Raw genomic sequence first — 14,461 nt, 5'->3', positions numbered from 1 at the left:
AAAAAAGTAGTTATCTAACATCTGAAAAGTAATTTTTTTTGTAAGGTGTAAAATGGATATAAAAAAGTGTACACACCACTGCTAAAACTCCCTGTTTCTGTGATATAAAAAATGAGACCATAATAAATCATTTAAAAACCATTTCTCGCCTTTAATGTGACCTATAACCTGTACAATTGAATTGAAAACCGAATCTGTTAGGGTAAAAATATTTAAAATTTTTTTTACAATAGGCTGGTAGCAAAAGCAGACATCCAAAAATTTTGGGACAAAAGGGACTGGTATTTGAAACTGGTCATAATTCCATCCACTTTGACTAAAACAATCCCAAAGCATTGAGGACAGTGTTCTTTTGGTGATGTCTGAACACTGGGGTAGGGTTGTGGGATGGAAACCTTTTCTTACAAAAATCAAGATATATCAGGGTGCCTGATGTCTGACACAATCAAAGGGTGCCTGATGTCTGCTGATATCTTCAAAGGAAGCAGGCATTAGGCACCCTGATACATAGTAGCATCTGAACAGGGAATTTGGACACTATCCCTTTCAGTATTATCCTTGGGAACCATTCTTCCTAATACCTAAAGACCTGACAACACCTGGGATCTTCTTTAGCTTTCCAAAATCTCCAGGAGAAACCACTGTAATAGCAACAGTAGTCCAAGCTGTTTATCTTTAAACACTACTTCCCAAGTTACCACAAGAACATATATTACCACAGGAGAATACATAAAATTCTCAACTATACCAAACTTGTCTATTCAGGCTGACAACCATTTCCTTCCTATTGTTACTATCTTACCAACTACTAATAGTCCACTGGTAGTATAGGTCTCTAAGAATCCCCTGAGGAAGCCAAACAGCGAAACGCGCCAGTAAACAGGGACAACTATATGATTGTGACACTATCCGAGTTGATCACTAAAAATTGATACCGTGTAATGTAAACTGCATCACTCCACTTATATATGCTGATTTTTATCTCAGTTGAGCTCTGTATAGCCTAGAACAGCGATCGCCAACCTTTCAGACCTCACGGACCACTTATTTGTTAATTTTAAATCCCACGGACCATTAATATGATTTTTTTTTAAAGATAAATACAATTGTAAAATAATGATCTTCCTAATGATGGCTGACAAGGACTGTGGGGGGTCTGATTTATTGATCAGCTCACGGTTAGGTGAAGTATTACTATTGTTACTATTATTATTAGTTGCATTATCTTTGGTATTACTAAAGAAATGCAAAATATTAGTTTGCTTTTTCTCACTCATTATGGGTTTATTTCATTTAAATCTAAGACCAAACAAGAAATTATAGTTATCAAAGTTAAACTATTTCATGCCATTCAATATAACAGTTAAAGAAAATACACAGTTAAGGTCATAGTTATCTAAAAGAGCATCTGAGAAATTACAAATAAAATAAAACAATCGGATGAGAATCGGAATTGGAGGAGTGGGGTGACTGTTGTAATGGCCGAAACAATACTTAAGCATACGGCTCATACTGACGTCACGCTGCGCCTCCCTTGTTTTTCCGTCTCTAGTACAGTTTGTGAATTTATTGCAATATAAAGGCAAAAACTGTCATTCAGAATATAAGAATTTATTAGAATATTATTTTTGTTTTATTATTAATTATTTAATTTATTTATTTATTCTGTGGACCACCAACATTTTTTTCGTGGACCACTGGTTGGCGACCGCTGGCCTAGAATGCTACAATTTGCTGACACAAGTTTAAAATGTTATTGTTGCCAAAAAAATCCATCTTTTCTTCTTCTATTGGCTCTGTATATATTACTCACAGGTTTAGCAACCAATAACCATTGAAGTTGGGTTCCCTTTGGATTCTTATCTTCTATTTTTCTCAACTACTGCCATACATTGTTTAACAGCAAGACAATGCTTGTACCATCCATCCTACAGCCATGGGTACCTGCAGTAAGTGGTAGTGGCACTGCAACTCCACCATCCCTCTGAACCAGACTCAAAGACTACAGAAAAAAATCAGCATGACTTCCCCCCATCATTAATAATGACACCATGAATATTTTCTTTGCAAACTGAATGTTATACAGCATTCATTCTGTATTCTTCACATTAACTAAATCAGGGTCAATGTTTTCATCGGCAGCTATGAAAAGAACTAAATGCAGCCGAATTTGTGTTTGTTGTTGAGAAACACTGAAAGCAGATAGTGAAGTTTTATTTAGTTTTTTCTATTCTTTTTTAACCTTTTGTTACATTTATTTATTCTTAATTAATTCTTTTTTTTTTTCCTGACTCTTTTTTAGCTTTGTTTTGCTAGTTAAAAAAATAAAATTTTACTGTTTATTTATTTTAACTTTGTAGTAACAACTGAAAAAAAACTAAACAAAAACCCTTATTCTGTTTGTAAATAGACACAACAATAACACAACAATATGATTTCAACCTTAATCTTACATTAAAATCATTATATTGTTGTGAAATTACATGACAAATTGCAAAATAAAATGTTCACTGTTATCATTTTTACTTAAATTTTTAATTTCTGAAGACATTATTGCCAAAATGAAGTATCCCTAAAACAATAAATAGCACATACTGATAATACTGAATTATTAGGTTTGTAAAAGGTTAAAAGTGAGAATGGCTCTGGAGCTCAACCATTTAAACCACATTTTAACCCTTTATTATCATTATGGGTAACCTAACTAATTTTCAATTTTTTAACTTTTTAATTTGTGTCATTTATTTATTTTATTTTTTTGTTGAGTCAAAAATTTGGAAACTAAATCTAGTGCCTAAAAGGGACAAATTGCAGAATAATATGTGTACACTTGATGAGTTATAAATTACTTTCCCAGGTTGAAGAACAAACTGTGGTTATGATCATGTTAATGGAAACTCTGTTTCTTAAGACTAAAGTACATTAACTTACCACATTGCAACATCTTCTCTATCCAGTCTGGTTTTCCAGAGACCTAAATGGTTCAGCATACAACCCAATTTTTGTACCCTGTGTAAGACTGACTAATGTTCATAAAATTTTTATCCATCCCCTAACAGAAGAATAGGGAAAGGGTTGGTTAACTCAGCCATTCTTGTCTTGGATGTCACCTAACTTTGTCCAAGCACTGGTGGGTGCAATGCAAGGCCCTCAGCTCTGAGCTCTGAGACCAACTTGGCCTCTCTTATTATAAAGAACAGATATTACTTTTATTTGGACAGGACATACCTGCACAGGACATGTTGCACTAAAAAGTAGGATAATTCGTTCAAATGCTGATGTTTGAAAAGGCATTTCATTCAGTATGTGCTTAAAGCTTGTTTGCATCTATTTTTTATTGTTTGTGTATGAAGTTTAGCTTTTTTTCCCTTCATTTACTTAAGATTATAATACACATGCCTTTATGATTAGGGATAAATTGTGTTCGGGCTGCCTAATGTTTTTTGAGGATGATGGGATATTTGGGACCTGCACTGATGAACCAATGAAACATTTTCCTCCAACCTAAATGACTTTGAAAAATTGCATACAGTTAGTAGTTACCATTTCCTATGAAAAACACAAGAAAAACATAAATGTTGGTGGGTTCAATAACTAAATGAGTTTTGGGTGAATGTACAAAATAAATTAAATTGTTATTTAGGACGAGTGAATAAGGATTTTCAGGTCGGATACTTAGTTTTTTTACTGCTATGTTGTGCTTGAGAGGTTTATCTTCATTTACTGTTCTGTGGATGTTTTACCAGACAGAAAGTGAAAGAACTCTACAAAACCAACACAAATATATGGGAAGGCTGGAACACGTGACTTCTTCCTGTTAGTATATACTTAAATATATTTCACACTAGCAAAATATAAAGTAAAATGTATTACTGACCTGATATAACGTGGGGTCATCATCTACAAGGATAGAAAGAAAAACTTTTAAAAAACAAAAACTTTCAAACCACACTTGTATCATGCACATTTTCTGTTATCACTTAAAAGTGATAAACTATAAAACCCTCTTTTATGGAGTCCATTGAGGGATACAAAATTTGTTGCTTTATGTTTTTGATCATGCTCTTGGTACTTGACCAGATAGCTAGAATGCTCCCCCCATACTTACCACGCCCTTACGTTTCCTTCTTTCACTCCACTCTCCCCCATTTTCTCACCATACCACGACACTAACACACTCCTTTTTGTGGGAAAATAGCCATAATGATCACTTTATTTGCACAACTTAATTTTACACGTTTACCATAACCAAAACATTTTAGTAACAAGCATAATACAATCAAAAGTAAATAACAATACCTATAAACAACCCTGAGTAACAATAACACTTTTCCAAAACCTGAACCTTTTAAATCTAACATTTGTACCAAAAAATCATTACTCCTACCCAGTTGAGAGCCCTCGGAGACACCACTCACCACACTAAACCCCTGGAAGGAGCTGCCAAAACCATCATTTCTGTTTGAAGCTCCAGAGCCCACCAGCTCGAGAACGAGAAAACTACTTGCAGCTCATCCTTAAAACCACCTTAAATAACCATAACTTTTTGGAGATCCCACACCTTTGAGGGTTCTCCCTTTTGCCACACCCATTTAAAGATGTCCTCCGAGGACCCAAACCGCAACCCAACCTCCAAATCCTCAGCTATAACACGGTGGGAGAGAAGCTCACTCTCTCACTTTTCCAAAACTTCCTCCTACTTCCTCTTTCCTCCCTCTTTAAACCCCTACTTTCTCCTCCCCATTTTTAAACTTCCAACCCATCCCCTATTCTATCCCAATAACCTATCATGAACCAGCCCACCTCCTTTCACTCAGCCTAAACAGACTGTTCCGTATTACTGCAAAACTGAGGCCTGATGGTAGCAGGAGGGGTTATCTCTGTTTTTTTTTTCTTTTCTTTTTCCCTTGTCAAACCTTTGCCGGTTGGCAGTAAAGCCCACAGGTCAAATACTTCCTGAGTTCATCAATGAACTCCAAGGGATCTATTTATAAAGCAAGGATTTTGACGTTCCTTCAAACATTTCCCAGTGGAAATTAGGAACTGCCATTGAAACATATAGACCTGGAAGATTCTCATGCAGGAATTTTTGAGGGTGAATTTTTCACCGGGTAAAAAAGTACATAAATCCTATTTTTGCAATCAGATTTCTTTGTTCACCTGACACCTGGTTTTATACTTGGTATAATACTATAGTATCTGTGATGTGTGTCTCTCTTATCTTACATGCACAATAAAAAAAAATCTTGCAGAAATGCACCTTTACACCAAATAATATTTTTCCAAGTCTTTTGATGCCATGTATTTGTTTGTTTCCACTATACAGCTCTGTACCATGGCATCAAAAAATGACCCTCACTTTATAGTCACTTTTCTAGTAATTTCTGTCCTTTACTTGTGCCTGCTCACCTGGTGACTGAGGTTCAGATACACGAAAAAGTGTGGCTGGGGTGGGTCGACGCCTCCTGATCTATGAAAAAACAAACATACAATTTTTAGGTCCAAAGAGATAACACTCTACTTTAAATGTCAACACTAGCTATTTAATCTCTATTGATATTTGCTATTTTACATAACATGATTGTTTCAGTTGCATAGGAAAGGAGTTGTGTATTAAGTATTAATAGGATTATATAGGCGTAGATTTGTGTGTACACAATGCAATGTATATTGTTCCAAGTGATAACTATGTAAGGTAAACAGGTTTTATCTACACCCAAATTTATGAGAACTGACAAACAATGTAAAATACATTCAGGCAGCTTTGTGAAAAAAGACTACATACATTTTTTATAAAAAGCTAATAAAAAAGACATATAAAGCTCTCCGAGGATGGAGAGGATACACTATCATCAGTGAATGTGGGTGATCCAGCAAACCTGGAATTGATTTCTTAAATGTCCTAAATGTTTACAATCCTGGACAAGAATCATTCCAGGTTTGCTGGATCACCCATGTTCACTAAAAGTGTATTTTCTCCAGCCTTGGAAAGCTTTAATAAATCAGGCCCAATATATTTAGGGCTAAAAAGAGCATTTTGTGCACTATTTTTTCAATTAGGTAAATACATGAAACAATATACGTTTGCATGTGCATGTTGTAGTAATGGGCAACGTTTACTTGTTGCATTAATGTTGGCCACTAATTTAAGTATTTACTAAGGAATAATTGTAACAATCTTGTAAATTCCAGTTATTGGAAATTCATTAGGTAACAAAAAGGAGGTCCAATTTACCCCAACACGTTTCGACAGAAAAGCTTGTTCAAGGGAGGTGAGGCCATCAAAAGTAGTTAACCTCCCTAGCGGTTCATTTCTTTCTGGTTTTATATGTCTAAAAGCAGTACATTGTTTTTCATGATAATGTATTTTACAGTATAATATATCTATATATAGTATGAGTATAATAAAATTTGAAACACAAAATCATGTAAAAACAATAAATTGAATAAATTAAAAAATCTATATATTTAAAAAAACAATTTTAATTTTTTTTTAAATTTAAAAAAAAATACACAATATACTCATACTATTATATATACTGTAAAATAAATGTTCTTGAAAACAATGTACTGCTTTTACACTCCCCGGTGACTCATCGGGTTCAGAAGAAGGAAGAAGAAAGAAGACAGAGATCGCGGCGCTGGACGGCGCGGGATGCCGGCGGATCAGGTAAGCGCTCTATTTACTAACCTTCCCATAGGTTTACCTACCCTGAGTGTGACTCGGGGTTACCACTTTTAGCAACTTTTTTCTACCCTCGAGCCACACTCGAGGTTACCTCTAGGTAGGTTAATATAGCCGAAATTCCAATTCAAAATAATGTTAGGAAAAATAGTTCCCAAGGAGCTAGGTACTTCCGAAAGGTGGATGTTATGTTATCTGTATGTTTTGTATTTCCTGACTTGAAGAGAAATTAGTAAAAAAAAAACTGATAAGAGGTACATTGTTTTGCAATCTACCTTCTGATTGGTGTCTAAAAAAAAAGCCTTATATTTACATGATGCATTTCAAAGTTCATATATTTTTTATAGTTTGGATTGATGTGAAGAATCCAGTTACTGGGAAGCTAGAACACTTCAGTAGCAAACTACACATATACTTGTAGACTGGGCCAACAAACAGACCACAAAGGTGGAACCATAGCCTGTGGATGTGTTTGCCCTTTATTCCTCTGTCCTGTTGACTGCCCCGCATTGGGCCTGATTTAATAAAGCTCTTCAAGGCTGGAGAGAATACACTTTCATCAGTGAAGCTGGGTGATCCAGCAAACCTGGAATGGATTTCTTAAAATTAATTTGCTATTTTTTAGCAAATGTTTTCAATTCTGGACCAAATCCATTCCAGGTTTGCTGGATCACCCAGCTTCACTGATGAAAATGTATCAGCCAGCCTTGGAGAGATTTAATAAATCAGGCCCTTTGTGTCTTGTTAAATAAGCCAGAAGTCAGTCAAGGAGTGTTCTGGTGAAATGATTATATTAGTACAGGCAAGTAATGTGCCACAAATTTGAAGAAAACGAACACTAAGTCCTTTTGTATGTTGTACAAAGCAAACAGTTGTGCTTCTTATTATAAGTCTTAGTGGTCCTAATTACAGATGTACAGAGTTACTGGACCAAACATAACACATGACATTTATAAAAACACTGGACATACTACTACATTATAAAAACAGAATGGGGGCAGAATTTTGGAAATAAGCTACAAACATTTCAATGTAATAGAACTTAGGAGCCCTTTCTTAAGGAATAACATGATTATAGAATCACAGTCAACAAGATTAGTGTTGCTGTTCAGGCTGACCATGAAACCTGTAAAATTCTTCCAACATTTTCAGTTCAGTTCTGCTCAAGCAAAACATATGATAACTAGAATTGAAGTTTTAGTGTGGGTTCCCTTTATTACCCTAGTGCACCAATAAGCAGCTGGAAGAAGAATAGGGAACTCTGCTACGTCTATTAGGTAATCATCAGTGATGGGAAAAATACTGCACATTTTGTTATCTTTTCTGTTTGGGAACCGTTGCTGGGCCTGGCAATAGTCTGTTATTAATTGTCACTTGTCACACTCCTACGGTCACAATTATGTGACCATTGCAAATTATTCTTCATTCTTTTGCAATTTCACAACTTCTACATTTTTTAACAGGAATTGTCATTCCCACTTTTGGGGGTACCCAATCTACAAAGAAGTTTTAAAACCATTCTGAACTCCAAAAAAATGCAGTTCATTTTCCATGACCTCATTTTTGCTGTAAGAAAGTTTGCACTGTTGCACATGAGAAGTTTTATTCTGGTGACATTTTGTAAAAAGCTATGTCTGTCACCATTCTGAATTCCCACAAAATTGCATTACAATTTGTGTCTTTAGATTTATTCAGTAAGCGTAATTGTACAGTTGTGCATTAGGAGTTTTATTTAGACGACATGTTTTTAATGCTATTTCTGTCATAATTCTGAAAATTGCATTTCATTTTACTTGTGCTCATTTTACAGCAACATGGTTTCTACAATTGCATACTGAATTTTAAAGGTTAGGTCTTGTTGAAATAAATTTGTGTCGCTGTTGTGAATCACCTTGCATTACATTTCTAAAACAGGACTATTGTCTCTTCATTATATTACTAGTCACAACCACTTTGTGCTGATTTGTGCAAAATAAAAACATTAGGGACACAACTGATGGCATTCATCCTACATTTCATACATAATGAACAATTAGTAGCATCATAGGCGGAGTAAGAATTCCTAGTTTCACATTCTTATTTTAACCAGTAACCAAAATAAACATTAAAAAGGAACTAAACTGAAAAGTGCTTAAAACAAAAAAAAATCCACTTACCTTTAATCCGGCAGGGCAGTCCAATCTATCCAGAGGTGTCTCCCATTGGGTCCTGCATCATCCGAGCCTTAGCCCTGAGCGGTGCCATCTTCACCTCTTCTTCTGGGTTCTTCTTCCTACATCACCTGACACAGGCACGAGATCGGGTGACGTAGGTTGGAAAGAAAATTTGCCAATCTCACTGCGCATGCATGAGATCGGAAAATTTCTCCCTTTTCACAAGAGAGATGCTCAGTCATGCGCAGAAAGAGCACCCAAGAGCCTCCTCGGATGTGTAACGTAGATATCCCAGGATATGCGCTCCCATTCATTCTCGATCCCATAGGCGATCGAGAATTTTTTAGAAAAAAAAGGGTGTGGCACTTAAAAAAAACAAACAAACAGAATGTTTACTTTGCATAAAAGGGTCCACCATTTTATGGAAAGTGAAATTTCTGCGTTTAGGTACGCTTTAATGATATTGTAGCACCATGAACAGGTTTGGGGGACCACAGAGAGCATCAATTGAGGAATTTTCATCTTTCCTATGTTGCCCTTCAAGCCACATAAATGTGCACACTTCCTCCATTTATTTCAATTTACAATAAAAATTGGTGAAACAACAGGCCTGATTTATTAAAGCTCTCCAAGTCTGTAGCGGATACGCTTTCATGAGTGAAGCTGGGTGATCCAGCACACCCAGAAAAGATTTGGTCCAGGATTCAAAACATTTGCTAACATGTTTTTAAGGAAATCAATTTCAGGTTTGCTGGATCACCCAGCTTCCCCAGATGTGTCTTCTCCAGCCTTGGACAGCTTTAATAAATCAGGCCCCATGTGGTGGTTTTTCTATGCCATTTTAGTGCATTTGGCTGGTGTACTGATTTTCCAATAACCATAACACATCTGGTTCTCTATACAATGCTCATTTGTCATTAAAATGACAAACTATTGTGCCATTCTAGAGCCAGTTAAGTCTAAAGTCATGATTACTTCAACAATATTCTTATCACAGTATTATTGTGCAAATAATCATGGAATCAGATAAAATTTCAGAGCTTTGCCAGGGCCCTTTCCTAAGGCAGCATAGTGACATTAAACACTGCTAATACATATGTATACTCCATGTTTTTTGCTCAGTCAAAAGATTAATATAAATACTGTTTTTATGTTAAAATAGTGCCCTGTTGTGGGCAAGAAAATGAATCTATAGGCAGATTTTACTTACCCCACCACTACTACCATTGGAGTAATTTAATGGAAATGTTCTGGCTATGCTGATCCACTGACTATAGTATATTTACAGTCACAGAATGGAACAAATATAAAAATTGGGTATGTCAGAAAGAAATTTGAAAAAGCAGCTGTAATCTTTCTTGCAGGAAAGGGTTTCTTTTGAAATATTCCACATTAGCCTCAAACTTTATATGTCCACATTTTGTGCAATGAATGACTTTGCAAACCTTGATTTTACTGTGTAAAAGTAATACTGCCATCACAATAGTGTTCTATACAGAATTGGAAGAAAGCAGAGCTTTGGGTGAAATCCAACAGCTCTACCTACTTCAGACGGTTTGTAGAAAACTACATGGGGGTGGATTCAAGAATAACATGAGAACAACAGTGACCAGTCTTTATAACAGCCATCATTTTTATAGAGGCAAAGTGCACAATTACAGCTTTAAATGTATCCTGTAATAATAGAAGTATCGGGACTGCCATTTCAAACTTGTCATTTCAAATTTTTGATTCAAATACTTTCTGAGACAGCAAACAAAAGTAAGGATATAGATCGAGAGAGCCATAGTTGATTACCAGTCAGCACTGATACTAGTAGATCATAATAACTACCAGGAAATTGATTCATCCCATGGGGGCTACTTATAAATATTTGCATACAGGTTTCAGACAACATTCACCTAAGATTAACACATTTTTCTTATTGGTTTTAACTGGAAAATGTTTGAATTCTGGATGAATGATGCATGAATTTAGTTTGGAAATATTTCTGAACAGGCCCCTATATTTTATTAGTTTTCATTTTCTGAATGAACAAATTATAAAACACCAATGCCTAAATTTAACAATTTCATGCATCTCACTGTTCACCTTATACCTTTTTAATGTTAAATGTCCTGGGATAAAAATTAACTAAAAAATGTTTCCACATTTTATGCTTTTTGATGGCAAAAATATAACATCTGGATAATGTTGGCATTCACTTTCTAAATGTATCCATTCTATTCATAAAGTTGTGTGTAAGTCTTTATGACATCTGTCTGAGTAATGATTTTTCTTTCCATTACTGGTTATGTAACCCATACATGAGCTTTCTTGTGTAAACTGTGCCCAGCTGATTCAAGAAATGACCTATTGAACTTTATGTCCACAACATCCCAAAAGCAAAAAAAATCTTTTTATAGACTTTGAAGGCAATTACACCAGGAACATTACCATAAATTTGTCACATTTTAAATAACAGGTTGAATAGCATAAAACAATTATATTTTATATTTCACATGAGCTGAAATATTTAAAATTAAGATAAAAGTATGAGCATATTCAGTTTTTTTATTTGAGTTTATATGGGTTCCATTTTAATAGGAAGACAGGAAGAATTTGGGGGGTTGGGAGTAATGATCGAAAAGTAAGAGAAGGATGGAAAGTTTTTAATGTTAAATTTTCTGGGAAAGCTGTGGATTTGAGGGGAATATGCAGCATTGCTTCTTTAATATTACACAGTATTTATATAGCACTGACATATTATGCAGCGCTGTACAATGTCCATAGACGTGTCACTAACTGTCCCTCAAGAAGCTCACAATCTAACGTTTGTACCACAGTCATATGTCATTATTGTAGTCTAAGGGCAATTTTTTGCGGGAAAGCCAATTAACGTAAGTACGTGTTTTTTGGGATGTGGGAGGAATCTGGAGTACCCAGAGGAAAGCACACATACACAGGAAGAACCTGTAAACTCCATGGAGATAGTGTCCTGGCCGGGATACAAACCTGTGATCTCGTGCTGAGCCAAACATGCTGCCCTTCTTTGGGGGATAAAAAAGACATAGTGGAGGTGCAGTATTTTCTATCTTCCAGATGGGAAATCTGTGGGAGCTGCAATGTGCCTAGCATTAACATGTAATTTTTTTCTAAGGAGTAACCAGCTCTTGTGAAATTTTTGAAGAATGAATACCACTGCATCTTGAATGGTAATGTAAAGAAAACCGCTTGAGTAATAAGATCTAAAACAGTGTGGACCTTTTATTTTTTTGTTTTGAACAAGCACCACACATAAGATATTGGAAGAAAAATTGCTTAGATGGAGATGGCTAGAGTGGGATCTTCAACTAGAACTAAAGCTACGTACACACGTCAGATTTTTATCGCCCGATAATCGGCATCGGCCAATTATCAGGCGAAAATCTGCCGTGTGTACAGTCGGTGTCGTCCATCGTCCGGACGATCGACCTGCCGGATCCACGGACGATGGACGACAGCCGATCCTAATGAAAGGGAAGGGGAGAGCGCGCAGCAGGGTGCCGCTCCGTCGCTCTCCCCCTCCCCTCTCCATAGAGCATGAACGGTGCTGTATGTACAGCACCGTTCATGCATCCTGCACTCCCTTGTCGTTGGAAAGGATCGTGAAAGATCCTTTCCAACGACAAAAATTGGAAGTGTGTACGCAGCTTAAGACTGGCTACCTACCGAAGAAGGGAACTTAGGATATAGCTCTTAAATGTGAGTAAAGTCATCAAAAAAAATGTTGTATGGAGACAAAAAATTAACAGCCCCGAGCCATAAGGATTCCAATTTTTCTTTTGCACAGTACAAAGATTTGACACCCATCACATTTTAGGTGTTAAGCACAAATTCCCCTTTTTTTAGGGCTCAGGTACATGAAAGCAATCTAGACAGTTAGTTATTCATGGATTTTAGTTTTAGTAAATAGTTTGAAGCTCATAAATACTATTGTCTGCCTACCAGTGTGGAAAACAAATGGGGGGTTAATAAAACAACACTGTGCCGAGGTGCTAACAACAAACGTATTGTCTATAGACAAAAAACAAAGACGGCTCAGGATTGCTTTATAGACAGGATGCAGGAAACAATGTATTCATTTTTAATGTAGCTTATATTTCATAAAAACTCAGATGTCCATGCTACCCATGTGAATAAATGCTAAGGTACTTCATTAGAACTGAAAAAGTGTCTTAAACAAGCAATGGAACTTCTTTAACATTACAAGAATATGTCCAGGTAAATGTGACTAACTGCTACTAGCTATACCATGACTTGGATAAATGGGAACCTGTATGAGCAAGAAAGTAAAGGGGTTTTGTTGGCAAAAGAGACATTCGAGGTCTCATTTGCCAAAATATATATTTGCGCAGTGCTTCTCTAGATTTTCTTTTTCCAATGCAAAGCCCATGCAGTGTAAGTCTCAATTCATTCATGGTATTCAGAGAACAGAGCTGGGTGTCGGAGATGATGCAAAAGCCATGTATGCATGCACATACGCTGAATTATCACTGGCCATACAATGACTGAAGAGTAGAGCAGCAGGACATGAAAGATGTAATGAGGGGGGGGGGGGGGGGCAGCAACAAAACCATGGACCTGTCATCAATGGAAGGCATATCTGAATGCAACTGAGCCATAGGCCCTTATTTATTAAAGCTCTCCAAGGCTAGAGAGAATACACTTTAATAAGTGAAGCTGGGTGATCCAGCAAACCTGGAATAGATTTCCTAAATTCTGGACCAGATCCATTCTACGTTTTCTGGATCACCCGGCTTTACTAATGAAATCTCCAGTCCTAGAGAGCTTTATTAAATCAGGGCCATAGAGTGCAAGTATGCTGTGCACCCCCATCCAATAATTTCAGTTTCGCTTTATTTCGCTTTGTTTTTTATACATGTACCTGCTTTAGGAGGAAGGTTTGGGCTTAACACATCTCACTTTTAGCTATAAAATGTTGGGTGTTATTGTAAAGTTAGGTTGTAGCATCTGCTCATTAGCTTGCAATAGTATGCTAATACAACTGCTATAGGGCAGTGTTGCCACCAGTGATGTGTGTTGCTTTACAGCAGCCCATTCATTTTAGGGGGCCACCCAGTGCACCTAAAATCAATACAGAACAGTATATTCCTGCCTACAACTTTGCACTGAAGGCATAATTTCAAACAACATCAAAGGAGAAATAGCTGGACATTCTGAGATACTTAGCAACAAATACAGTATAGCTCCTATTCTCATACTTCTCATCCCATTTGCATCATCGCCACAGAGAATTGCAATGTAGTTGTGCCCGATATCTAAGGGGATTGATTACATTGATTCCAAACACTTTTATAGGGCAGATATCATGCAATGTCTTTTGATGCATATTAATACCTATGCATGACAACCATAGCTGAAGTATGAGATATAATATTTCTGTGTTAGTAAAGGACACATTGTCCTTCTAGTTGCTCACAGAAAGATCAACTTTTTCCACCACTCCCGTAGCCACCATTGTGCCTTTCTAATCTACTTTACTGTGCAAACAACTGCAGAAATTTAGATGTAGGAGTATGATTCTTTAAATGAAACTTTAAAACATTGTTTGATTATTTCAGCCACACAACACATAATGCTG

The 14,461-nt window shown here is 36.3% G+C and overlaps 1 protein-coding gene across 2 annotated transcripts in view; it reads right to left on the bottom strand.

Annotated features, from left to right (window-relative positions):
* Positions 1–14,461, bottom strand: part of PPP1R1B (protein phosphatase 1 regulatory inhibitor subunit 1B) — a 52,889-nt gene that overhangs the window by 22,386 nt on the left and 16,042 nt on the right. For both annotated transcript variants that reach the window (XM_072404007.1, XM_072404006.1), the window contains exons 2-3: positions 5,410–5,470; positions 3,878–3,900 (exon numbers count right to left, since the gene is read on the bottom strand). In XM_072404007.1, the coding sequence (XP_072260108.1) occupies positions 3,878–3,900; positions 5,410–5,470 (84 nt within the window). The remainder of the gene's footprint in view (positions 1–3,877; positions 3,901–5,409; positions 5,471–14,461) is intronic.

The sequence above is a fragment of the Pyxicephalus adspersus genome, chromosome 3, assembly GCF_032062135.1.
Source record: "Pyxicephalus adspersus chromosome 3, UCB_Pads_2.0, whole genome shotgun sequence".
In the NCBI taxonomy this organism is placed as follows: domain Eukaryota; kingdom Metazoa; phylum Chordata; class Amphibia; order Anura; family Pyxicephalidae; genus Pyxicephalus; species Pyxicephalus adspersus.
The sequence above is the reverse complement of the archived record's forward strand: the minus strand, read 5'-3'. Positions and strand labels throughout refer to the sequence as shown.